This window comes from Pelophylax lessonae (genome assembly GCF_965119305.1).
Source record: "Pelophylax lessonae genome assembly, chromosome: 4".
Classification (NCBI taxonomy): Eukaryota; Metazoa; Chordata; class Amphibia; order Anura; family Ranidae; genus Pelophylax; species Pelophylax lessonae.
Genome location: NC_138771.1, coordinates 496,557,631 through 496,583,653, shown reverse-complemented (window position 1 = coordinate 496,583,653; position 26,023 = coordinate 496,557,631). Strand labels below are relative to the sequence as shown.

At 44.0% G+C, this 26,023-nt stretch overlaps 2 protein-coding genes across 4 annotated transcripts in view; one reads left to right on the top strand and one right to left on the bottom strand.

Moving 5' to 3' along the window:
* Nucleotides 1–26,023, bottom strand: part of CACNA2D4 (calcium voltage-gated channel auxiliary subunit alpha2delta 4) — a 414,350-nt gene that overhangs the window by 81,488 nt on the left and 306,839 nt on the right. The window lies entirely within an intron of this gene.
* The window catches only part of LRTM2 (leucine rich repeats and transmembrane domains 2), a 107,078-nt gene continuing 93,336 nt past the window's right edge, over nucleotides 12,282–26,023 (top strand). For 2 of the 3 annotated variants that reach the window (XM_082255744.1, XM_082255745.1), the window contains exon 1: nucleotides 12,830–12,919. Coding sequence is in view for 1 of the 3 variants with exons in the window: in XM_082255743.1 (XP_082111869.1) it covers nucleotides 12,835–12,993 (159 nt within the window). In the remaining 2 variants the exon portion in view is untranslated. Of the gene's footprint in view, nucleotides 12,994–26,023 lie in introns of all 3 variants that reach the window. The other variant, XM_082255743.1, reaches the window with a different exon arrangement.

Below are 26,023 nucleotides of genomic sequence, written 5' to 3'. Positions count from 1 at the left end.
TGGAGTCTTTCAGGAAACATTTTTTTTTCTGCCAGTAAACACCTTTTACAGCCCACTTCCTCTTTCTTGTCTGGTAATTAGCCTAGGGCGGCTAATGACACCAAGCACAGCTCTCTCTCTAACTCTCGTGAGAGTTTGCTAGCAAGGGAGGGAGGGTGGGGGCAGGGGAGTGGAGGAGGGATGAGTCATAGGAAAGCCAGGGAGAACTGCAGAGCTGGAGGGGCTGGATGAGGGTGGAGATAACAGGAGACTGCGGAGACCTGTGTTTATTCATCGAGAGAGGAGAAATGTGCAGGCAAGCAGTTGTGTGTGTGTCTGTATATATGTGTGTGGTGCCTCAGTGTGTGTCTGTGCAAATCCAGGAAGTGAACAGGCAGCAGCTTCAGCTGCCCACAGTTAATATGGATGCAGCCAGACTTCATAGAGGGAGATTTCTTCATCATATTTGGCATGTACAGAATGCCAGTATATATAAAATATTATGCAAAGTGTTTGGAGGGAAGCTTCAGAATGGCAAAGATGTTTTTATTACAAATTATGTGAGCAGTCTTTAGTTCCTCTTTAAGAGGCGTACTAAGGCAGGGAAGTATGATATTTTCAGTACAGCACCCTGACGGCACCACAGAAGTCAGTAATGAAAACAGAAAGATTTCATTTAAAAATTCTATTAGTTTGTTGGTGAGGAAAAACAAAACACAAGCAAATTCAATTTTAAAGGTTTAAACCGCTTGCTGCCCAGTGCACTTTTATAAACGTTCTGGGCAGCAAGCGTTTATACCAGGATCAAGGCTGCAGCTTCAACCATGATCCTAACACCAATTTTTTTAAAGCCGGCGATCATTAACAGTAAACTGTGCAGATCACTTTTACAGCGCACTTTAATTTTAGTACACACTATCAGAAAATTGGACAAAAAATACCGCTTTTGAAGCAATCATGCGATAATCTGATCGTTAGTACACAGCTTTCAAGAGCCGATCACAACAGTTCATTCGAAATTACCCAAAGGGACAAACCAGAAAATTTTTCTCGTTCAATACAAGAATATACGATTTTCGTTTAATCAGTACAGTATTTGTCCGCAAAAAAATCTGAAGAGCAAGACCAGGGATGCTCAGAAATGAAAGAATGCAATACAACACATTACATCACTTTTGAAGTTGTATTCTTTCATACGAGAAATTTCGATATGAGGCTAGCATGCAAAAAATATACTATCATTTGTCCAATATTCTCATTGTGTGTAGGAGGCTTAAGACCCTCCACCACTGTCGTTTCCAGTCTCTCCTATTCCACAGGGGAGCCCGAGACCACGATCAGTGGTCAGAACAACTGTCCACAGAGAAGATGGGGGAACATTCATTCCCCCATCTCCTCTGTGATAAATGAAGCTGGAAATGACAAAGATTTTGTTACTTCTGGTTTCAGAGCTGTTTTGACCTGGCCATTAATGCCAGGGAAGCAGGCGATTAAACACGATCTGTGTTTGATCAGCTGCCTTGGAGGGCAGGGGAGACTGATGTCTCCATAAAGAATACCTGCCACTACCTAAAGCTATCACAAGGGAGCTTGTTTGCCCCTTGTGATAGCCATAAATAAGAAATAGAAATAAAAAAGTGTGAAATATAAATAAAATAAAAAATACAAATAATAAACATTTTTTGACAGCACTTCTGCTCCCCCCCCCCCCCGATCACATGCAAATGTGCACATAGGTCCAGCATATATATGTAACATATATATATATATATATATATATATATATATATATATATATTATATAGTATATATGTAAACAATGATTGCCCCATACACATGAGGTATTCCCGTGAAAGTTGGAGTGACAACAATAATTCTCGTTTTTAACTCTAAACTGGTAACTTGTAGAGGCTTTTAAAGCATCACCTATGGTTAATTTTAGGTACCGTAGTTTGTTGCCATCTCACAGGTGTGCGCAATTATATTTTTTATAACACTTTTTATTAACGAATGTGCGTTACAGTAACAATTTCAACAAAATGCTCAACATGAGCACCATAGCAATAAAATACAGTTAAACTGACATGTATCAAGTTATTTAAAAATGTATATACAGCTTTCTTGGATCACAAAATAAAAGATATAAAGCATACAATGAGTCACCGTTCTTTCCCCAGGTATTAGATATCAACTTTGAGAAGTCTGAATCCTAGCGGTTATTATACTATACGTCTGAGTCAATGGCTTCTTAATTAGTGGAAACGGTAGGGGGAAGATGCACACCACACATCCCAAATCTTATTATATTTTGTTGGGCACCCCCTGTGTTCACATACAAGTTTGGCCCCTTTCACACGGGTGATAGATTCCGATCCGCCTGTCAGTTTTTCAAGCGGACCTGATCGGATGCTCCATGCATCCCTATGGGGCAGCGAATGTCAGCGGAGACATGTCCGCTGACACCCGCTGCTCTCCGATCCGATCCTGTTCGTGAAATCTGGACAGATGGAAACCCTATTTTCCATCCCTCTGGAGGATCAGATCGGATGGGATCGGATGAGAACAGACAGGCGGTCCATTCTCATCGGATCTCCCCATAGAGGACAGCGGGGATCTAACAGCTCCGTCTCTGTACACAGAGCAGAGACAGAGCTGTCATCCGCCTGCTCAGCGGGGATCGTTGGATCGATCCCCGGCTGAGCAGAACGGACTCCGTCGGGCGGTTCGCCCGTGTAAAAGAAGCCTTTTTCATATGCCAGTGTTTGGTTTACCATCTTTATCCATGTATGAACAGATGGAGGATTGAGTTGAATAGGTGTGCGCAATTTTAATTCTTAATCTTTACATGTTTGCTATCTATTTACTCAATGCAACATCGTCTTTTATAGTTGACCAAAAATTGGGTATTTGTGTGCACCAAAATTCATTTAAATGTATTTGTTTCTGAAAATTTATGTTTGATAAACAGCTGCACAAATAACATGCGATATAAAAAAAATTGCATTATTTTATTCTGCAGGGCTTCTGCTTTCAGAAAATATATAATGTTTGGGAGTTTTAAGTAATTTTGTAGCAAAAAATACAGACTTTAACATGCATGTGAAAATTTTCAAAATTGCCCCGATAGGCAAGTGTTTAATAAAGAGCTCCAGTCTCCCCCCAAAAAAATGACAAATCAGCAGCTACATGTACTGTAGCTGCTGACTTTTAATATAAGCACAATTACCTGTCCATAGATCCAGTGATGTCCTCATCTGAGTCAATTGTTTTAATACCGGCGCTGGCATCTTAGGTAAGGGAAACAGAGTGCGAACTGCACTTCGCTTTGTGAATGGTCCTGCAGTCTTTTGGGACCCGTGTTGTGTCCCAGAAGGCAGCAGGGGGGGGGGGGGGGGAGAAGGGGACGAACGTCGCTGCGGAAATCTGACTGAAGTAGGAGGGGGTACCTGTCAAAACCAGGTACCTGCTCCTCCACACAAAGTGCCGAATGTGGCAGTGGAGGGGGGTTCTGCTTTTTTGCCCCCCCCCCCGTCCTCTAACAATCTCCCCTTACACCCAGTTAGCCTAGGTTAAGATGCCGGCGCCTGGACCCAAAACCCATTGCAGAATTGGCTTGAAAGAGGACAGCACTGGATCCCGATAGGTAAGTGTCCTTATATTAAAAGTCAGCAGCTACAGTATTTCTAGCTCCTGCCTTTACATTTTGGGGGGGAGTCTGGAGTTCCTCTTTAAGGGCGAGCAGGTTCGCTTTATCGCCATTCTTTGTAAATCCAGTGTTACACTTGGAAATTAAAACTTTGAGGGGTTAATAGAGACCGCTACATAGAAAAATACTTCAGTGCGCTGAATCAGGTCTGATACCTGCAATTTGAAGGTCCCTCTCCATTTAGCTGTTCTCCATCTGACACATGTCTGCTAATTTAATAACGCTGATTACATGATAGGCTGATTATAAGATGCGCTAATTACACAACCGACACTCAATAAGATTGATGACAACATATTTCTCTAGATCCTCGTGATGCGAGACAGATGTAGCGCTCCTCAGCTATCTCATTTTTTAACAGTTATGACATTTACAACACAACCACCTATTAAAGCCGAACTCCAGCCAAAACTTGTTCTCACCCATTTAAAAAAAAAAAAAGTTTTTTTTTGGATGGAGTTGAGCTGTATAAAAACAAATATAGTTGTAAATAAGACAAACGTAATGCAGTTTAACAGTTTTCCTTGATAATATGTAGGCCAGTGCCCAGTGCTGTATTTTGGCCTAGGCCGACAAGGCCCAGGCCTAGGGCAGCACTTTGCAGGGGGGCAGCAAAAAAGCCACCCCCCACCTGAGACTCTATTGGCCACTGGTTGCTAGAGCCACCTCTCTCACCCCCCCTCTCTCTCTCACTCACTCACTCACCCCCCCTCTTTCAACCCCCTATCTCTCTCACCCCCTCCTCTCTCTCACTCACTCCCTCTCTCTCTCACTCACCCCCCCCTCTCTCACCCCTCCTCTCTCTCACCCCCTCTCTCTCTCACCCCTCCTCTCTCTCTCTCTCACCCCTCCTCTCTCTCTCACCCCCTCTCTCACCCCCTTTCTCTCACCCCCTCTCTCTTTCTCTCTCACCCCCCTCTCTCAACCCCTCCTCTCTCTCTCTCACCCCCTCTCTTTCTCATCCCCTCTCTCTCTCTCATCCCCCCTCTCTCTCATCCCTCTCTCTCTTGCTCTCCCTCATCCCCCCTCTCTCTCTCATCCCCCCTCTCTGTCTCTCATCCCCCCTCTCTCTCTCTCACCCCCCTCTCTTTCATCCCCCCCTCTCTCTCTCTCCCTCCCTCACCCATCCCCCTCTCTCTCTCTCACCCCTCCTCTCTCTCACCCCTCCTCTCTCTCTCTCTCACCCCTCCTCTCTCTCACCCCCTCTCTCTTTCTCTCTCACCCCCCTCTCTCAACCCCTCCTCTCTCACCCCCTCTCTTTCTCATCCCCTCTCTCTCTCTCATCCCCCCTCTCTCTCATCCCTCTCTCTCTTGCTCTCCCTCATCCCCCCTCTCTCTCTCATCCCCCCTCTCTGTCTCTCATCCCCCTCTCTCTCTCTCACCCCCCTCTCTTTCATCCCCCCTCTCTCTCTCTCCCTCCCTCACCCATCCCATCCCCCTCTCTCTTTCTCACCCCTCCTCTCTCTCACCCCTCCTCTCTCTCTCTCTCACCCCTCCTCTCTCTCACCCCCTCTCTCTTTCTCTCTCACCCCCCTCTCTCAACCCCTCCTCTCTCTCTCTCACCCCCTCTCTTTCTCATCCCCCTCTCTCTCTCGCTCTCCCTCATCCCCCCCTCTCTCTCTCTCATCCCCCCTCTCTGTCTCTTATTCCCCCTCTATCACCCCCCTCTCTTTCATCCCCCCTCTCTCTCCCTCCCTCACCCATCCCCCTCTCTCTCTCCCAACCCCCTCTCATCCCCCCTCTCGTGAGATCTCAGGGGTTCATGCTGGAACTTGTAGTCCTTCAATTTTGGAGGGAGTCACATCCATTAAAAAGGAAGGAGTGCGGCAAATTTACATAGGAGGGGGAGAGGGGGCGCCCGATTTTAGTCTTGCCTAGGGCAGCACAAAACCAAAATACACCACTGCCAGTGCCTATTCTTTCCACTGACACTTCCCAGCCCCCCTAAATTCCGAAGGACAGTAAACTGGCCCTTTGTTCAGAAATTTGGAGACCCATGATCTAAATGGTCATGAAAGTTTTACAAATATAAGCAGAAGTGTTCCCTGATTCCAAGCCCTGCCCTTGGTAATTCTCAGACAGAAAGGCCGCATGGCATTAAATCATGTGACAAGAGTCTGCAGTCCCGCTCAAAGCTGGATTTGGCTGAAGTGAACTCTACATTTTTCCTGCACAGAATTAGAAGTGTGCTGATTGTTCTTGATGCTTGCAGTTGCTCTATAAGCAAAAATGTTTCTGTCTGCCAATAAGCGATTGTTCATCCAAGTTATAAATAAATATACAAGCGGCGGTTTGATCCATGAGCTGTTTTATTTGTAACATTTGTGGTCTTACTGGTGACTGTTAGTCGTTTTCTGGTCCCGCTCTGGATGTTAGAGGTGGGTGGTTGATGCCATTGTGCGCACAGATGGGGAGTCAGAGCTGGAGATGGTAATTACAGAGGGGGTGACAGTCTGAAGGTTATAATATCCAATACACACCAGCAAACAATAGAGACAACGACAAACACTGCGACAAAGAAGACAGAACAGATAAAAGAACTTGGATAATTAAGGAGAACGCAGACAACAAGAGCGGCAGATTAACCGCTACCAGATATACAGAAGATCAGACACAGAGTGTAAGAGGGAAGGAAGGAAGGAAGGAAGAAAGGAAGAAAGAAAGAAAGAAAGAAAGAAAGAAAGAAAGAAAGAAAGAAAGAAAGAAAGAAAGAAAGAAAGAAAGAAAGAAAGAAAGAGAAAGAAAGAAAGAAAGAAAGAAAGAAAATGAAAGCAAGAAGGTGCAGACAAGAGAAACAGATTATATTTGGACTGGTTTTTGATCCAGATAACACATTCCCAATAACCATCTATTAAACATATACAGTATATTAAAAACACGGGACTTTAAAGTGGTTCTAAGGGTAAAACTTTTTTTTCCCTTAATGCATTCCCTGCATTATGTTAAAAAAATGTTTTGCCACTTGCTGTGCCCTTCCCCTACCCTAAATACTTACCTGAGCTCTCTATCAATCCAGCCCTATGCCCACCTGCCGGCCTTCTCTCTCTGTTCTCACAAGCTTGGCTGAAAGCAGCAGGAGCCATTGGCCATTGGCTCCTGCTGCTGTCAGTTGAATCCTGTGAGCAGAGAATGGGGAGGGGGGGGGATGTGGCCGACCTGCGGCATGTGTGTCAATGAATGCACACCACACGTCAATGGAATGCTCCCGCATGTCTGCCCCCATAGCAAGCGCTTATTATGGGAGCAGACACAGAATAGGAGAAGCCAGGATCACCAGTGGGGGGACCCCAGAAGAGGGGTTTTGAGGCTGCTCTGAGCAATACAATTACACAGCAGGTGAGTATAATTTTTTTTTTTATTTTAATAAAAAAAATTGCCCCGTTTCACTGATTCAGGTGCAAATTAGGTCAGAATCTTTGCCTCAACAACTCATGGTGTCGTTCAAACCCCCTCAAGCCCTCATGCTATCTACGCCATGTGATTGTAAAGCCTTAGGGCCCTTTCACACAGGAAGACCAGCTGAGTCCAGCTGTCAGTTTTTCAGCCGAACCCAATCGGAACCTCCAGTCACCCATATGTCCGTTGACACCCGCCGACAGTCGATCCGATCCTATCCTGTCTGCTATAAACAGATGGATGGGGATCTGTTCCCTTTCTGTTTGACGGATCGGATCTGATGGCAGTCGGATGTAAACCAACAGGGGGAATCTGTTTTATTCCAACTGCCCATAGAGGATGCAAAAGCAGAGCAGACACGGACAAGCCATCTATCTTCTCAGCTGGGATCAGTGGACAGTGGCAGACTCCAAAAGAGCCCACCCTATATGTAAGAAGCCTTACCTGAAAATGCTTCCTCTTCCTCCTGTTATGGTCAGACATAGAAAGCACGGGGGGGGGGGGGGGTGACTGACATCATGAGTTGCATCGTGTTATATCGCCAGCAGTCTCCACACAGTACTATACATTTATCAAGGTACATGTGTTATATGGCTGCCTAATGTTGAAAGAGAATTTCTACAGTGAGCTTCCACTTTAACTACTTTACGCCCATCCGGGAATGAGAGCGGTGCAGCTCTCGTTCTCGGACGACGTCATATGACGGGGCCCAAAAAATGGCCACTCTCACGCGCCCAAAGGGGACCCAATCTTGGTAAAGAGTCAATGACGTAGCTCCTTACCCATGTTATCGGCTGAGTCCAATCACAGCCGGTCACATGTAAATGCAGAAGTGCCCTTTATCGGCTCGCCTCACACTGACAGAGTGTGTGGCAAGGAGAGCCGATCAGCGGCATCTCCTCACAGGTGAGACCAGTACAGTAAAGCCCCAGCAGTGCCCATCAGTGACACCAATCAGTGCCCATCAGTGACACCAATCAGTGCCCAATAATCATGCCAGTCAGTGCCCATCAAAGCATGCTTATCAGTGCTGCCCATCAGTGCTGCCTTTCAGTGCCTATTAGAGCCACCTATCAGTGCCACCTATCAGTGCCCACCATTGTCACCTATCAGTGCCTATAAGTGCAGCACATCAGTGCCTCCCCATCAAAACCCAGCAGTGATTAAATACCACCAAAAGAAAGCTTTATTTATGTGAAAAAAAATGATAAAAATTTTATTTGTGTAGAGCATTGCATGACTGCGTAATTATCATTCAAAATGTGAGTGCTGAAAGCTAAAAATTGGCCTGGGCAGGAAGGGGGTGAAAGTGCCCAGTGGGCAAGTGGTTAAAGTCCCCTTTTTGTAATATATATGCTTATTAGGAGAGAAAGAGAGAAGTGGGGGAAAAGGCAAAGACTAAAAGCAAATAGACTGTGCACTTTGCAAAGTGCAGTTGCTCCAGAGCTTAGTAAATGAGCAGAAGCTCTGCTGGCTTCCATCATCCAATCATGTGCAAGCAAAGTGCACAGTCTATTTGCCTTTAGTAAATCAACCCCAAAAGAGAGGAAGTGATAGAAAGAGGAGGAAAGAGATATAAGAAAACGGAGTGGAAGAGAGATAGAGAAGTTAAAAGAGATTATAGATGTTGTGTGGAGAGGAAAAAAAAAGAAGAATAAGAGGGAGAGAAAGACACAGGAAGAAAGAAGGAGACGCAGACAGGAAGGACAGAGAGTGTGACAGGAAGAAAGAAGGGATGAGACAGACAGAGGAAGAAAGGAAGAGACGCAGACAGGAAGGACAGAGAGTGTGACAGGAAGAAAGAAGGGATGAGACAGACAGAGGAAGAAAGGAAGAGACGCAGACAGGAAGGACAGAGAGTGTGACAGGAAGAAAGAAGGGATGAGACAGACAGAGGAAGAAAGGAAGAGACGCAGACAGGAAGGACAGAGAGTGTGACAGGAAGAAAGAAGGGATGAGACAGACAGAGGAAGAAAGGAAGAGACGCAGACAGGAAGGACAGAGAGTGTGACAGGAAGAAAGAAGGGATGAGACAGACAGAGGAAGAAAGGAAGAGACGCAGACAGGAAGGACAGAGAGTGTGACAGGAAGAAAGAAGGGATGAGACAGACAGAGGAAGAAAGTGCCAGATCAAGAAAAATAACATAAATGACCAAAAATCTAAATGCCACCAATGAACTGCCCCTGTTTTAAAGAAAAATCTAATACATTTCATATTTTATTTACATTGGCTGGGCAGCTAAGTGCTACTTATAGCTCCTCCACTTCCAGCTGAGAAGTCCACAGTGCCCATCAGTTGTTGTTAGTGACAGTTTGTCTGCTGTGCGCAGCGAGGAATCTTTTTTTCAAAAAGCTCCGGAAACGTTTAAAGGGTCAGTCCATCCAAAAGTGATACTACATAAATCATGGTGGCATTCCCACCCAAATTTCTGTTTGTTAACACTGGAGTTTTGGATGTTCTCACCAACCTTTCTGTGTCCTTCTGTTACTTTGTCCATAATATAAAATAAGCAAAAGTCCAGCAGAGATTATAGGAACCTTTTATAATAACAACTGCAGGTATGCAGACTTGGCAACTCAGCACAGAGATGATAGGGGCAAAGCAGGTTTGCGAACCTCAGAACTCAGTGCAGAAGGTGGGAGCCCCTCATAATGGACACAACAGATGTGCAGACCTAAGGACTCAATGCAGAGATGGTGGGGGCCCCCCATATAGGACACAACAGGTGTGCAGATCTGGGAACACAGCATGCAGGTAGTGGGATTATCTAATAATGGACACAACAGGCATGCAGACCCGGAAACTCAGCACAGTGATGGGGGGAACCCCTCAATAGGGACAGGAGGTGTGCAGACCCAGGAACTCAGCACAAGAATGGTGAGAATCCCTTATAATAGATTCAACAGATGTGCAGAGGTGGTGGGAACCCCTTATAATGGGCACGTGTGGTGTGCAGACCAAAAAAACTCAGCACAAGAATGGTGAGAATCCCTCATAATAGATTCAACAGATGTGCAGACCTGGAAAATCAGTGCAATGGTGGTGGGAACCTCTTACAATGAGCATGTGTGGTGTGTAGACCCAAAAAATTCAGCACAAGAATGGTGGGAGCCCCTAATAATGAGCCCAGCAGACGTGCAGATCTAGAAACTCAGATGGTGGGAATCCCTCATAATGGGCAGAGCAGGTGTGCAGATTCAAAAACTCAGTGCTCAAATGGTGGCAATCACCCTTATAATGGGCACAGGTGATGTGCAGGCCAAGGAACTCAGCACAAGAATGGTAGCAGCCCCTCATAATGGGCACAGCTGGTATGAAGACCCATAAGGGTCTTCATGCCAATTGAGCACCAGTGAGATACAGGAGGCTGTCAAGTGCTTTAACTCTCTAGCATCCACTAAGCAATAATATATTGGTTTTGTAAAAACCGACTCCTTACATTTGCAAATATTAGTATTATGAATTTTTGTGAATATTAGACTAATTATTTTACTACAGCCAGTTTGCAATTGGGGTTTTACTGGCCATTCACAGATGTACACAACTAAGAGGTGAAGGCTGTGACTTGTAGTTCTTGCAGACAGCCCACACCTGCCTGAATTGGATTGCAATATGTGTTAATGGAGCAGAGCCTGGAATGGGTCTCCTTGTGCGTCATTGCTTGTGATGGTGTGTGTGACTTTTGCAAGTTCACACTTCCTATTTCTGTACAGTGTGGAGAGTCGAGTGCAAGCAGAGAGGCTAAATGGAGCCATTTCCTAACATAAGTATATTAATGCGCTGTCATCCCCATCCATCCACATGTATCCGGCACCGGATAACCTGCCCATATACTGTACATACCTTGTGCTTATGCAGTGCTGGGGTTATATGCTTGACCTGCCATCGCTGACCTCCTTCTTTAGATGTCACTTCATGAACTGTCATCCTAATCCTCTGCCTTTAATACTTTGCGTTACTGACCCAGTCAAGCATAAAGAGTTCTATCTTTACTAGCAGTACATACATATCAACTCAGTGACCCAAAAAAACACTGAAATCAGAGCATGTGAAACGTATAGTTCAAAAGGAATCCCCATCATTAGATTCTGACTACAGCAATGGGAAACAGATTTAATTTAGAGCTGAGCTTCAGGTTAGTCCATTATTGTCAGCCATGTATTCTTACGTGAATCTTAAGCCCCGTACGCACGATCAGATTATCGAACGATCTGTCGTCCGTTTTTTGTGGCATGCTAGTCTGATGTGGAAAGTGAAGAGGTTATTTTCATACGAATTTTCTCGTACGACAGAATTCTACTTCAGAAGTGATGTCATGGATTGGATTGCTTTGTATGTGTTCTTTCGTCTCTGAGCATGCCCAGTCTTGCTCTTAAAATTTTTTTCCATCGAAATCTGTACTAATGAGACGAATATCGGATGTTGTTTTGACGGACGACAAAAATTATATAGCCTGCACATCAGGATTTTGTCAGCCGAAAAGTCAGAGTCGGCTGTCGAAAGCACCATACTAACAATCCGAAAATCGGCAGATCGGTCGTCGGACGAATTTTCCCTACAGATTTTCTTATCGTGTGTACGGGCCTTTAGTGTGCTCTGTGCAGTAATCCAGTATGAAACCATCACCTCTGTGCAGGAGCTTTCTGTAATAAAGACCGGTCACTGCTGCCTTGTAGTGGGTGGGGCCTGCACACTGATGATGTCACCGCTACCTGTACAAGGTAATATCTGAGTTTGCAATGGTTTTTAGTATACATTGGCTAATGAGGAATGTATTTAGATAACATTTTTTTGTGGTCGGAGTTATACTTTAAAGTGGAAGTCTCTTTACTTCTCTCTCTAGTTTTGAATCTATCTATCTATCTATCTATCTATCTATCTATCTATCTATCTATCTATCTATCTATCTATATATATATATATATATATATTTTTTTTTTTTTTTTTTTTAATTTCAACTATATCTGCACAACAGAGACCAGACTGCGGGGTCTCACACTGTGAGCCGACATGAATCCATTACAAATTGTTGCCAATCTAACATGTTCCAGGCACAGAGAGAAGGATGTGTTTAGGCAGAACACAGAAAAAGCAGAAAGAGGACCTCTGCAATACAATAATCCCCATTCACCTTCCAATCAGCAAGCAGGTAACATAGGAAGCACCATGCTGGCTGTGCAGTGTGGCAGGGGCTTTGTGAATCACATGACTGGTTCAACAGATTTACAATTTTTTTGGAAGGCAAAACAGTTCTTATACTGTATATGTATTTCAGCCTTAATGGTGGCTTTTTTAAGTCCAGTTGCTGGAAAAACGAATTGTGACAACAATGGGCAATAGTGTCTTTGTCATGTGTATTTCATTGTGATGTGGCATTCTTGTTCATCCGATAACAGTTCAGCGGCTCTGGAGCTGCTGGAAATGAGCTGTGTTCATCGGAGGTGGTGTAGTCGCTTTACACGCCTGTACGTGTACGAGTGTGACAGAGCGAGGCTCAGTGCAGTGTGTGTCTGTCATTAGACACAGCCGTCTCTCCTCGCACTCCCCCTTCCCCGGGCTTCCCTGTCTCTCCTCTGCTGCTCTGTCTCTGTAATCATCTATACGCGTCCCCTCCATCCACTGGATTTCACCCCCCTCCTCTCTGCCCCCCAATCTATTCTCCCCCTGGAGCAGCGACAACTGAAGCAACGTCGGGGCTCTCCTCCTCCCTGACATCAACAGACTGAAGGGTCATTATTTTCTTTGGGGGTCCATGCCTGGCTTGCACGGTGGGGGTCCTGCTCATTCATTCCCGGCTGGCATCCATTCATCGGTTCGTCAGACCTCCAGAGGGAAAGGTAAGGAGGATGGCGCGAATGAACTGTGGTACAGTGTGAATGGGGAGTGTGGACGGCATCAGGTGCCAGGCCAGGTGAGGGCAGGACGCTGGCAGGCAGATTTTGCATACCTGATGTCAACAATAAGATGTGAATGAAGCCAACCAATGCCTCCTTCTTTAACTCTAACCGACCTGAACTACAGGTCTCTGTCACTGGGGGGGGGTCAAGCAACAGGGCACCGATGAACACAGGGGGCTGTCCTTATAGAGTCCTTGAGGGCCACGGTCAGGCCAGGGATTTTGGCTTAGTAAACAGTTCCACAATTCGTTAGCATCTATTAATTGGGTAAATTGGGTAATTTGGTGGAAGGACTATGGACCTTGAAGATCAAGTTGGACAAACCTATTGTGTTATATGTTCTAAATTTTAAAAAAACTGTCCAAATCCTGTCTTGAAGGGCCCAATACAGGCCACTAAATCTCCCCTTGAAATGTACGGGGTTTTTCAGGCTTACTAAATTGAATGTTGTTAATGTATGGAGTCTTAAGACTGAAGCGGCCATGCCTTGAAGACTGGACGTCAATGGAATGATACAAGTATGGCAGCTTAAGGATAGATCAGATAACCTGTAGCCCAGTGTGCAACTGTTGAGGGACCATAGGTTCCAGCATAGCAGCCAGACATACACTACAATGATGACAAAAGCTTTGCTCCATGGGCAAAAATGAAAGCGTGACTAAACCCAAGAACAAAAACGTAATATACTGCAGCTTACCAGTTCTTACATGTGGAGGCTTTATTGGTTTTCCTTTATTTAGTTCGATTTAGAGAGTATTATCACCCCATAATACTGCCAGTAACACACTTCCTGTCGAAGGGTGACAAACGCTTTTATGGCCGGAATACACAATAAGAAAATCGGCCGAAAATTTCCGTTCAGCGAAGGATCGGCCGATATTCTACTCGTTAATGCCCAGCCATCAGTGACCGATATCGATATTGTGAACGAAAAATCCCGTTTGAAAAAAACGAAAAATTCTGTCGTCTCGTTTGCGAACGAACGATATTCTATACGTTGGTGTTAAGGTCGTTCATTTAAAATCTGTAGAACATCATCACGCATGCACTGTTTGGATGGTCGGCGGTCAAACGGTCGGGCGATATTCGGCCTGTGTATGTTGGCAACGTTTTCGACCAAGGAGCACTTTTTCATAAGTCGGTGGTCGATTGATTGGGCGATATTCGGCCCGTGTATTCCAGCCATTACTCACTGTACTGTTATCTATGGAGGGGCAGTGTTGTCTTCCTAGGCTGCTTTTATGATTTGAACTAAAAATACCCCCTTCTCCTCATAGGGGAGATGTTCTGTAGTTCACAGAAGATTTCAGTTGAGTGCACAGGAAGTTACATGGACAGTATATTTCTGGCCGAATCAACTGGATTTTGTCTCTTGTTTCAGAAAACGACCTGAAAAACTGAAAACGAATGCAGCCACCATATCCAAGGACTGGTACTCTGCAATACATTACATTTTTGTTCTTCAGAATCCTGAAGACTGGACAATAACGAAGTACAGTGGCTTGCTTAGAACATAAAACCTGTGGCTCACTGTGCAACTCTTAGGGAAGTGAAATCCCAGCATAGCAGACATACACTTCAAGAGCATTTGTTCAGTATTATTATTATTAAACCGGATTTATATACCACCAACAGTTTTCGCAGCGCTTTACAAAATAAAGGGTACAGTACAGTTACAATACAAATCAACACAAGAGGGATTAGAGGACCCTGCTTGTGGTAGTTTACAATCTATAAGGGAGGGTTTAGTGCTATAAAAGGTAAGAACTGTGTGGGATGAGCTGATGGATAAAGTAAAAGTAAAGTTTATTAGGTTTAAGAGGGATAGGTTTCCCTAAAGGATGAGTTTTCAGGGATCACCAAGGCAGACAGAGTACGAGATGGTCAGACAAATTAAGGTAAGGAGTTACAGAGGACGATGAGAGAGGCTTTGGAGAAGATCTGGGGTGAGCATGGGAAGTAATAAAGGAGCTGGAGAGCAGGAGGTCTTGGGAGGAACAGAGAGGACAGTTTAGGTGATTTTTTGAGATGAGGTTGGTGATGTAGCTCAGGGCAGAATTGTAGTTGGCTTTATATGATGTTCGTATTTAAAAAAAAAAATGTTGTTGGGTAAATGGAAGCCAGTGGAGGGATTGGTAGAGGCGGGTAGAGGACACTGAAAGCTTGGTAAGGTGGATAATTGTGGGAGCAGTATTCATGATGGACTAAAGGGGGGCTAGCATGTGTAGAGTTAGGCCACTGAAGTGGGAGTTGCAAGGTGAGGTGAGAGGTAATAAGGAAGAGAATTAGTAGGTTGGTGGTGTCATTGGTTAAGAAGGGGTGAATTTTGAAGATGTTATGGAGGTTAAGGTTGCCAGATTTAGACAGACATTGGATGCAGGTCTGAAAGTACAGGTCAGAGTCAAGGAATACACCTAGCACCATGGAATAAGGGGAGGGACTGATAATTGTGCCATTAAAAATCGAGTGGGCTGGGGGGACAAAAGATTTGTTCTACAGTCACAAATTAAACTTCTGATTGAGAAGGTTCTCCATTTGAAAGTTAATTACCATTGACTTTTGTCAGCTTGCTGCTAATTTTACGATCATCTTCAATGATTGCCTTTGATTTGTCCCCCCATTATTGTCAGCCAACTCGGCCTTTGTTACAAGAGTGATGCACGCAGCATTTCAATCTGTTGTATCCCTTGTTGTAATTGCATTCCTCGTGGTGTGTCCCCTCCAATATCCATCTTAAATTTTATCTATTGAATCAGACCTCACCTTGATATCTACATGGTGGTTTATGCAGTACCTTCAAATACAACAACAGTTGATATCGCAGGATAGTCCCATTAGGTAAATAGTTGACTTAAGGCTAAACTCCAGGCAAACAGATAAAATGAAATATGCACGATTCCCCCAATAATTAGCTGCAAGGCTAAAACCAAGTTAAACAGGTTTAGGTAGTTACTCTGCTTAAAAAATACATTTACTGATGTACTAATGAATATAAAGCTGCAGATGTTACCTATAGAGGCTCCTGACCAGCACTGGACATACTACAGGAGATTGTCAGAGACTAAGGACATAAGGACATGCCATAAAGGATTGTCAGAGACTGAATACATAATACAGGAGATTGTCAGAGACTGGAAACCTACTACAGGAGATTGTCAGAGACTAAGGACATAAGGACATGCCATAAAGGATTGTCAGAGACTGAATACATAATACAGGAGATTGTCAGAGACTGGAAACCTACTACAGGAGATTGTCAGAGACTAAGGACATAAGGACATGCCATAAAGGATTGTCAGAGACTGAATACATAATGCAGGAGATTGTCAGAGACTGGAAACCTACTACAGGACAATGTCAGGGACTGGATACATACTACAAGAGAGTGCCATACACTGGGGACATATTGTGGAAGACTTTCTAAGACTGGGGCATAGCACGCAATACTGTCAGAGACTAAAAACATACAACAAGAAATTCTTAGAAATAGGAGAAATAGGAGACTGTCAGAGACTGGAAACATAGCGCAGCAAATTTCAAGGTCTGGGTTCCTCTGTGTTGAAAAGGTTGAGAAAGGCTGCTATAGAAGTTTGCCAGAGATTGCAGAGATACGATAGGAGATTTTCAGAGACTGGGGACATAGCACAGACGATTGTCAGAGACTGAGGACATACTACTGAGATTATCAGAGACTGGAGACAAAGCACAAAAGGTTTCAGGAACTGGGGACATTCTACAGTAGATTGACAATGAGTGGGAGCATACTACAGGAGATTGTCAGAAACCTGGGAAATACTAGGCGAGATTGCCAGAGAGTGGGAACATTACCACAAGGGATTGTATGAAAATGGGGTCATACTATAGCAGACTGTCAGAGACAGGGGACATGCTACAGGAAATTGTCAGTGACTAGGGACATGCTACAGGAAATTGTCAGTGACTGGGAACTTACTACAGGAGATTGTCAAAGGCTTGGAACATACTACAGTAGATTGACAATGACTGGGAGCATACTACAGGAGATTGTCAGTGACTAGGGACATGCTACAGGAAGTGGTCAGTGACTAGGGACATGCTACAGGAAATTGTCGGTGACTGGGAACTTGCTACAGGAGATTGTCAAAGGCTCGGAACATACTATAGGAGATTGTCAGTGACTGGGGACTTACTACAGGAAATTTTCAGTGACTGGGGACATGTTACAGGAGATTGTCAGTGACTGGGGACATGCTACAGGAGATTGTAAGTGACTGAGGACTTACTACAGGAAATTGTCAGTGACTGGGGACAAGCTACAGGAGATTGTCAGTGACTGGGGACTTACTACAGGAAATTGTCAGTGACTCGGGACTTACTACAGGAGATTGTCAGTGAATGGGGACTTACTATAGGAAATTGTCAGTGACTGGGGACTTACTACAGGAGATTGTCAGTGACTAGGGACATGCTACAGGAAATGGTCAGTGACTGGGGACATGCTACAGGAAATTGTCGGTGACTGGGAACTTGCTACAGGAGATTGTCAGTGACTGGGGACATGCTACAGGAGATTGTCAGTGACTGGGGACTTACTACAGGAAATTGTCAGTGACTGGGGACTTACTACAGGAGATTGTCAGTGACTAGGGACATGCTACAGGAAATTGTCGGTGACTGGGAACTTGCTACAGGAGATTGTCAAAGGCTCGGAACATACTATAGGAGATTGTCAGTGACTGGGGACTTACTACAGGAGATTGTCAGTGACTGAGGACTTACTACAGGAGATTGTCAGTGACTGGGGACTTACTATAGGAAATTGTCAGTGACTGGGGACTTACTACAGGAAATTGTCAGTGACTGGAGACTTACTACAGGAAATTATCAGTGACTGGGGACTTACTACAGGAAATTATCAGTGACTGGGAACTTACTACAGGTAATTGTCAGTGACTGGGGACTTACTACAGGAAATTAACAGTGACTGGGGACTTACTACAGGAAATTGTCAGTGACTGGGGACTTACTACAGGAGATTGTCAGTGACTGAGGACTTACTACAGGAGATTGTCAGTGACTGAGGACTTACTACAGGAGATTGTCAGTGACTGGGGACATACAACAGAAGATTATCAAAGGCTAGGGCACATACTACAGGAGACTGTCAGAGACCGGGGACATTCTATAAGTGTGGTTTTAAACTCTAAAAGTGTTGCAGGAGACGGTCCTTTATAAATCAATACTCCCACTAGGGCCTGAGGGCTTTACCACAAGTACCAAAGGATTGCAGGTAAGGCACCAGGGGTGTTCCATCTGCTTGGTGTGTTATTGTTTATTTGCATTTTTGTTGTTGGCAATTAATTGGCATGCAGTAAGCGCTGTTTTATATTTCTAACATTAAATGTATCTTTGTTGCAGTATGAGAAGAGCAATGTTATAGTTTGTGATGCTTTGAAATAGCGATACTTCTGTAGCTGAAACAGCGCCTAATAAATCCCTGTGATGTACCAAAATCCACTGAAAGCACAAAAAATGATTTTGAAAAAATGTAATATATAAAGAACTCACTTTATTTATATTCTTCAGTCATGATTGTAATATTTCCATTAGAAGGGATTGACTGTAACTTTCAATTTGTTACCGGCTTGCTGTTCCATATTTCCAATGCTGCTGTACTGCAGATTTTTAGATTCACTCTCTCTGCTAATCTCTATCACATGGGTATTGAACATAAATTAGCTAGCTGCTAATTTTATGACCGTCTCCAATGATTGCCTTTGATCTGTTTCCCCGCATTATTGTCAGCCAGCTCAGTCTTTGTTACAAGATTGTTGCAAGCAGCATTTAAATCCGTTGCATCCCTTGCTGTAATTCATTCCTTGTGGTATGTCACCTCCAATATCCATTATAAAGTTGGACTATTGAATCAGACCTCACCTTGATATCTAGGCAGTGGGTTATGAAGAACCTTCAGGCTCCACAATAGTTTCTATCACATGGCAGTCTCAATAGATGATTTGCTGAACTGTAGCTGAAACAGCTTTTAAAAAAAGACCTAAAATGTACAAACATCCTACACTAAAAGCCTGAAAAGGTATATAGAAATGCAGTATATACAGTCATGTTATATACAGTAAAACCTTGGAATGAGAGTAACTTGATTTGAGAGCGTTTTGCAAGACAAGCAAACATTTGTAATAAATTTTGACTTGATAAATAAGCGATGTCTTGATATACAAGAAGTGTCATGTCACAACTGAGTATAATAGAGAAGAGAGGCGCCTCTAAGTGTAGCAATATGGTTAGATTTAATAAAGGTACAACATTTAGTAACGTACATGGTTGATGAATAAAACAGGCACATCTAAGTATGCAGGCAGCCGAGGTAAAACTGTCCACATAGACCATCCTCCGCACCGCCATTGACGTCATCCCTTCCAGACTGGTCTCCGTGATCGCTTCAAGTCTCGCTTTCAGATCGCTCTACTGCAGGATAGTCTTCCCCAGTGGTTCTCAACTCAGATCCTTAGGACCCACTAACAGGCCAGGTTTGCAAGATAGCTGAAATACATCCCAGGTGATATATTTTGCTGCTCAGTGATTGCAGTGTTGTAGTCTGCATCTTCCCAAGGTAATACTTAAAATCTGGCCTGTTAGTGGGTCCTGAGGACCGGAGTTGAGAACTACTGGTCTACCCAGTCATGATTACAGACTGACAGCGGTGAGAGCCACTGCCCAACAGAAAATGCAATGGAAGTGATGTTGCGAACAAAATTGCTTATTGTGTATGCTCTATGCATTCCAAAATGGCCGATATGCGTTTCAACAGGTTTCCTAATCTGACAGAACATGAGGGCGGAAGCGGACATCTTCTTACACTTAGAAAAGTCTTCAATCTCACACTTGTTGTAACAGTTAACTCACCTTATATACTAAAATAAACTATTTTACCGCGACCAAATGAAATAGTCTATTTTATACTATAATCAGTTTGCCACTGAGCAGTGCGGGGTGTACCAAGATGGCCGTCGCCACCTTCTGCCTGCAGGCTTGTTGCAGTATTTAATAGAATACTATAATAATAAAAATGTATTACTGTGTTAATATATTTATTTATATAAGGAGAGTTCACTGCTAAAATAAGTGTGAAATTGAAGACTTTCCTAAGAAAATGTCCGTTGATGCCTTTGTGTCCTGTCAGATTAGGAAACCTATTGGAACACATAGCGGCCATGTTAGAACCCATGGCGCATGCGCAGTAAGCATTTTTTCCTCAGAACGTCACTTCCGTTACATCGGCGGTCCGGAGAATGGTCTACGTGGACAGCTTTACCCCGGATGCCTGCATAGATGCCCGCTTAGATGTGCCTCTTTTATACATCCAGTTGCTGAATGTTGAACTTTCATTAAATGTAACCATATTGCTACACTTATATTCTGTAGTCCCTGCTGGATTTTGCTTCTAATCCTCTAGTTAAATCGGCCATTTGTGGATGGACATTTTATGGTTACACATTGCTATAATTTTTTATATGGACTATAAACTGAAGGATTTATGAATAAATGGTTGTGGAACGAATCATCTGAGTTTCCATTATTTCTTATGGGGAAATTCGCTTTGATATAAGAGTGCTTTGGATTACAAGCATGTTTCCGGAACTAATTATGGTTGCAGCCCAAGGTTTTATTGTACATGTTTACAGTCACAATTATAATGTTTCTATTAAAGTAATTAACTCTAACTTTCAAACTGTTGCTTGCTGTACCATATTTCCATTACTGTACTGTAGATTTTTAGACTCTCTCTCCACTCATCTTTTTCACATGAGTATTGAACATAAATGGCAATTAAAGTTAAATGGAACTGAAAAATAAAAATGCCTACAGGTAGGATTTTTATGATAGAAGAGACCCTATTGGTGGTACTGATAGGAGCGCAGCGCTGGAGGGGATCCCTTTGGCAGGTAAGGCTGGGTTCACACAGATGGGTTTCTCCACATCCAATTTGCATGACAGAGTGTGACCGGCTCTCAATGGAAAAGGGTCCTGTGCGTCTTTGACTCCGTTTCATTTGCGAATACAGGCAAAAATTCGGACTGATTCGCACAAAAAATGGTGAACAAGGACACACTGGACTCCAGGAACGAACCTGCGGCTTGTATCAGTGTGAATCCAGCCTTAGTCTGCCATAATATGCAAATATGACGTAGAAGAGGATCGCGCTGGCTTCAAGCTGCCCACACCTGAGATGGCAGCGCTGGACAATACATTTTCAAGGTAAGTATTTCTTCTTGCAGATAAGTGCGACCCGGGACAGATCAGAGGCTAGCCATTGTGGAATGCACTAGCCCTGACTGTCCCGGGAGTATTATTAAAAAAAATGTCCCAGGGTGGAACTCCGCTTTAAGGTGTACTAAAATCACTTAAGGAATTTTAAAATGACAATTGATAATCTGAGAGGGCACTTTAGCATGCCTTAAAGTGTTAACAAATCCACAACAGTAAAAATCTGTGCAAGCTGTAAAGTATGCTTGTTACACTCACTATGGAACCTAAAGGGTTAATCTTTCACATTGTGTAAAAAGGCTGTTTGATCCTGTCTTCTCCTTTTTTTGCTGTCCCCAATCCATTTGCTGATAGCACAGAGCCCTTTGATGCACTCTGCACATGCTCAGTTTGGTGTGTACTGCTGGATCAGGGGTCATGCAGCCTTTATAGGATAGTCAGAGGAGAATGAAAACTCCTCCTAGAAGCTTTAACAAGTGCTCAGCCGGACACTGATAGAAGTCACAAGGCTGCTATATACTGCTGATGAGAAAAGTTATTTAGCAGTTTATAGTTACTGAAATTATTGCATTTCCATGTTCTGTGGGAGAGCAGATATAGTGAATGCAGGGTCCTGGGTTTAGTAACCCTTTAAACACACTTTAAGCTACATAAAGCTTGATTACTCTTGCTTTTAAACGTGAGGCACGGAAGATTGATGTTTGTCTGTCTAGCTGAATGCAAGCTCCTACTCCTCCAATATTATACAAAAGCAGCATGGAATTATCAGCAAAATGCAATATGGCAACTAAGAGGTGGAGCCCAAAATTTGGGAAGAGGTGGGGCAAGGGGATGGAAGGGGGGGTTGTTCAAATTTTGAATGTAAAAATCTTTAGTTAACTCTTGGTTGTACTCCCAGAATTCCATGTAACATCCATTTATTCCAATATATTCCAATCTCGTTCAGCAAGTCACTGCTTATTATTGAAAAGGGAGTTGATATTTACGAAAGGCAAATTATATAATTATATGTTGGAGGCACCTAATGAACAGTTCAATTTGCCTGTAATGGAAGAGATTCTAATTCTATGTTGGATGAAGAGCTCCATTATAAAAGAAAAAGGGGGATATAGTATTAAAATAGAAACTGCTAAAAAAATGAAAGTTGAATCTGTTTATATTTTGCTTTCCTGATGGTAATGTCATGCTAATGACTATTAAATAAAACCTGCTTTCATTACACGATGTAGGGACCTCCACTAGTTAGGCTGCAAGGCTAAATAATTTTTTTGTCTTCACTGCAGTCAGTGGAGCAGTAATCTATTGTTTTTGTCTGGTTGGGATTCTTAGCTGGGTGTTAGTTTTTTTTTCACCTGCTTTTGGGAGAAGCTTTCAGAATATAGGACAGGGAGAGTAAAATGACCAGTATGAATATTCATCATGCCCCTCCAATCCCCGAAAGGAGGCACCCAGAAGGTGGCTGGGAAGGTAATAAATGTTTCTAATATTTTGTCCGGGTGTTCTTTTCTTTCTGGGGGGTGTTCCAGGTCTCCTGGGGCTGCTGCCCCTGGGAGATAACTAGTGGAACACGAAACTGCAGTCTTTGTCTCAGAAGGTGCTGGGTTGAATGCCTGGAGAAGAATGCTAAAGGATTATATTTGCTGAAGGGCACTGTCCTGATGTCCTGGGCTGGAGGAAGACCTTTTTTCTCCCTCACTGAGGAACTATCTGGGCATGCTGGGTGGCAAACAATTACTGGGATATTGTGAGTAAAGTCCTTGCTGCTGACTCTTGGGTGTGCAAGGGCTAGAAGGGAACCAAATGCCAGAGGACGCTATGTGGACTGGAACTGCTCCTATAGCAGAAGTCCCCATACTGTGCCCTGAGGGCCGAACGCAGCTCTTTGTTGCCTTTATCCAGCCCTTGGGGCACTATTCTTCCAAATGATATGAGGCATTATTCCTTCCCCTGACACCAACAATGGGGCACCATTTCTTCCACGGATATCAATGATGGGGCAGTACTCCTCCTCCTCCTGACCACCAACCCTCAGGCTAAGTTTATCCTCACTGGTGCTGGGCCCAGGACATTTTATAACCCCAGTGGCCACTATTCGCCCCCTCTAAAGTCTAAAGGACAGAAAACAGGCCCCTTGTTTGAAAAGTTTGGGGACCATTTTCGTATGGAGTCCTATATATACTGGCCATTCCCTTTTAACTCCAGAAAAGGCTACTTAAATATTAGTGAGAAGCTGTCCTCCTGCTATTGTTTTGCTATTGTTTGGAGTATCCCGATCCCTGAACCCCTCTCCTGTTTCAAGTTATTCAGCATTAAATTCTAAAAAAGCATCCCCTAAATCGAGCTTGTATTGTTGGTGTGCATAGAACTGTGTTTGTGGCAGGTAGCCTCTATACTAGCAAGGGAGACCTGTGCACATTCAGTGGCCTCTCTGGGGGTGAGTGCTACAGTACCATATTTTAGACCCAGTAACATAATCTTTGGGTCTCTGAGCTTCTCTATGCAATGCAGATCATGGCTGGTGAGAAGGGCCAGTAGGGATGCTGTACATAGCTTCCTGAAAATATCACAGCACCTTATCTCAGTATTCATTTCAAGAGTCCTGATGCAAGCAATGGCCTGGCTTTTGAGAGGAGTTATGCAAATATCAAAATGCCTTGATGAGGGATGTCTCTTTGGAGGAGTGTATGTTCTTAGACAGGCTCATTTGCATGCAGACCCCCCGAGGCAACACCTACAGAACTGAAATCCATTAAATGAAAAGGGCAGGCCAGGGAATTAAGGTTAGGAAGGAAAGCACTACTTATGCTGGATGTCCTCCAGCCAGGAATTGGGGTAGGCTCTATCTGCAGCTTCTAATGCACATTTTGAGACCAGGGAAGGACTGGGCCAGGGGGCGGGGGGGGGGGGGAACTGCCCCATAGGCCGCTCTGATGCCCTTTAAAAAGGCTGCACCGCTTCTTCCACAGACATGCCTAAAGGATTCCTGGTGAAGAGAAGAAAAAAGACCTACTGAGTGTGGGATGAAGACAAGGTCAGAGCGCAACCCCCCCCCCCCCAGCATAGATGGTGTAAACTGCGTCTGAGTAGAAGCCAGTTCCATGCCCCACTGGAGACTCTCCCCTGGCCAACCCCAACTGAGCTGTCCCAGCTCCCCCCAAACGCCCCCTGCTGGCCAGGTTGGGAACCCGGATTTGGCCGGTGGGTAGGGAGTACCAGGAGCGGAGCTTCAGCCTGGAATGGGGGTCAGAAGGAGGCCGCGAAGAGGGAGAGTGGGGGGGGGGTAGTCGCTGCACCATGGGCCTCGTGATTGTACTTGCCCCTGGGCCAAAAGTTGCCAGTCAGCCCCTGTTTGAGACCCTCACAGTGTGCAGTGTATTTAGAGAAAACAATTTCAATACAAGATAGGAGCCTGCACTGATGGGAAAGCTGGAGTCCAGGTTTATTAAAAACACATCTCATTATAAATAATACTTCCTTTCCTGGTAACAGGAGAGAAGCTAATAGGTAGTCTGTTTCCTGACATCTGCCTGGATGATATGTTACCTCCGTTCACCCTGATTGTAAGCACAACTCACCGGAGAAAAAGGTTCCTGTGCATCATTCACAAGAGTTTAGATTGTTCTTCAATCCTCCTATGCTATACTGTGGAGGAGGAGTGCAGCAAGCATCCCAAATCTCCTCACACGAGCCACAGGAACACAGAAGGGTAATATTTTCTAACTACAGAGGAAGTACAAATACAAATACAGTTGTCACCCAAATAGGAATAGAGGGAAAATCATCCAACGGTGACAACTGCCTTAGAGGGGAATCCCTGTCACTTTGGAGAGATGTCCTCTCGCGTCTTGTTCATACAAGGAAACTTACCAGTTTTCATCCAAAGATGCTGGATTTGCACTTAAGCCTACTACACACGATTAGAAAATCGGTGGAAAAATACCGCTTTCCAAGCATTCCTACGATAATCTGATTGTTCGTACACAGCTTTCGAGAGCCGATCACGACAGATCATGCGAAATTATCCAAAACCTTTTCTCATCTGATAAAAGAATGAACGATTTTCCCTTAATCAGTATAGTATTCATCTGAAAAAAATCGAAAGATGGAGACCACAAATGCTCAGAAATTAATAGAAAGAATACGTTACAATACAAAACAACACATTACATCACTTGTATTCTGTCATATGAGAATTTTTAGTAACTTCTTCATTTTCAATATGAGACTAGCATGCAAGAGAAAACGTATGATGATTTGTCTGATAGTCTCATCGTGTGTACCAGGCTTTAGGCTAATGTCTCTCCAGGCAATGTTCTCTGCTTGGCTGCTGACTTACAGGAGTGATGGCAAAGCACGGGCTGTGATAGCTTCCGGAGGGAGGATTCTTCTCTCTCCCTCCAATGGCAGCCTACTTTAGGCAGAAAAGAGGAATAGACCACTGAAAACAGATCTCCTTCTCAGTCTGGGCATATTACATTATCGGAGATGGGAAGAATGGCACCATGCTGGCACCAAGCACCCCCCCACCCAAAGCGCAAACAGCCTCATAGCCACACTACCTCCCTCATAGCCCTTTAGCTCATCTCCCTGCCTAATGCCTGGTACACACCATGAGATTATTGGACAACTGATCGTCCTTTTTTTTGCATGCTCATCTAGAAATAAAGAGGTTACTAAAATTACGAAAATTCTTGTACGACAGAATAAAAATTCAGAAGTGATGTAATGTATTTGTATTGTATTTTCGGACGACAACTGCCCTGATTAAACGAAAATTGT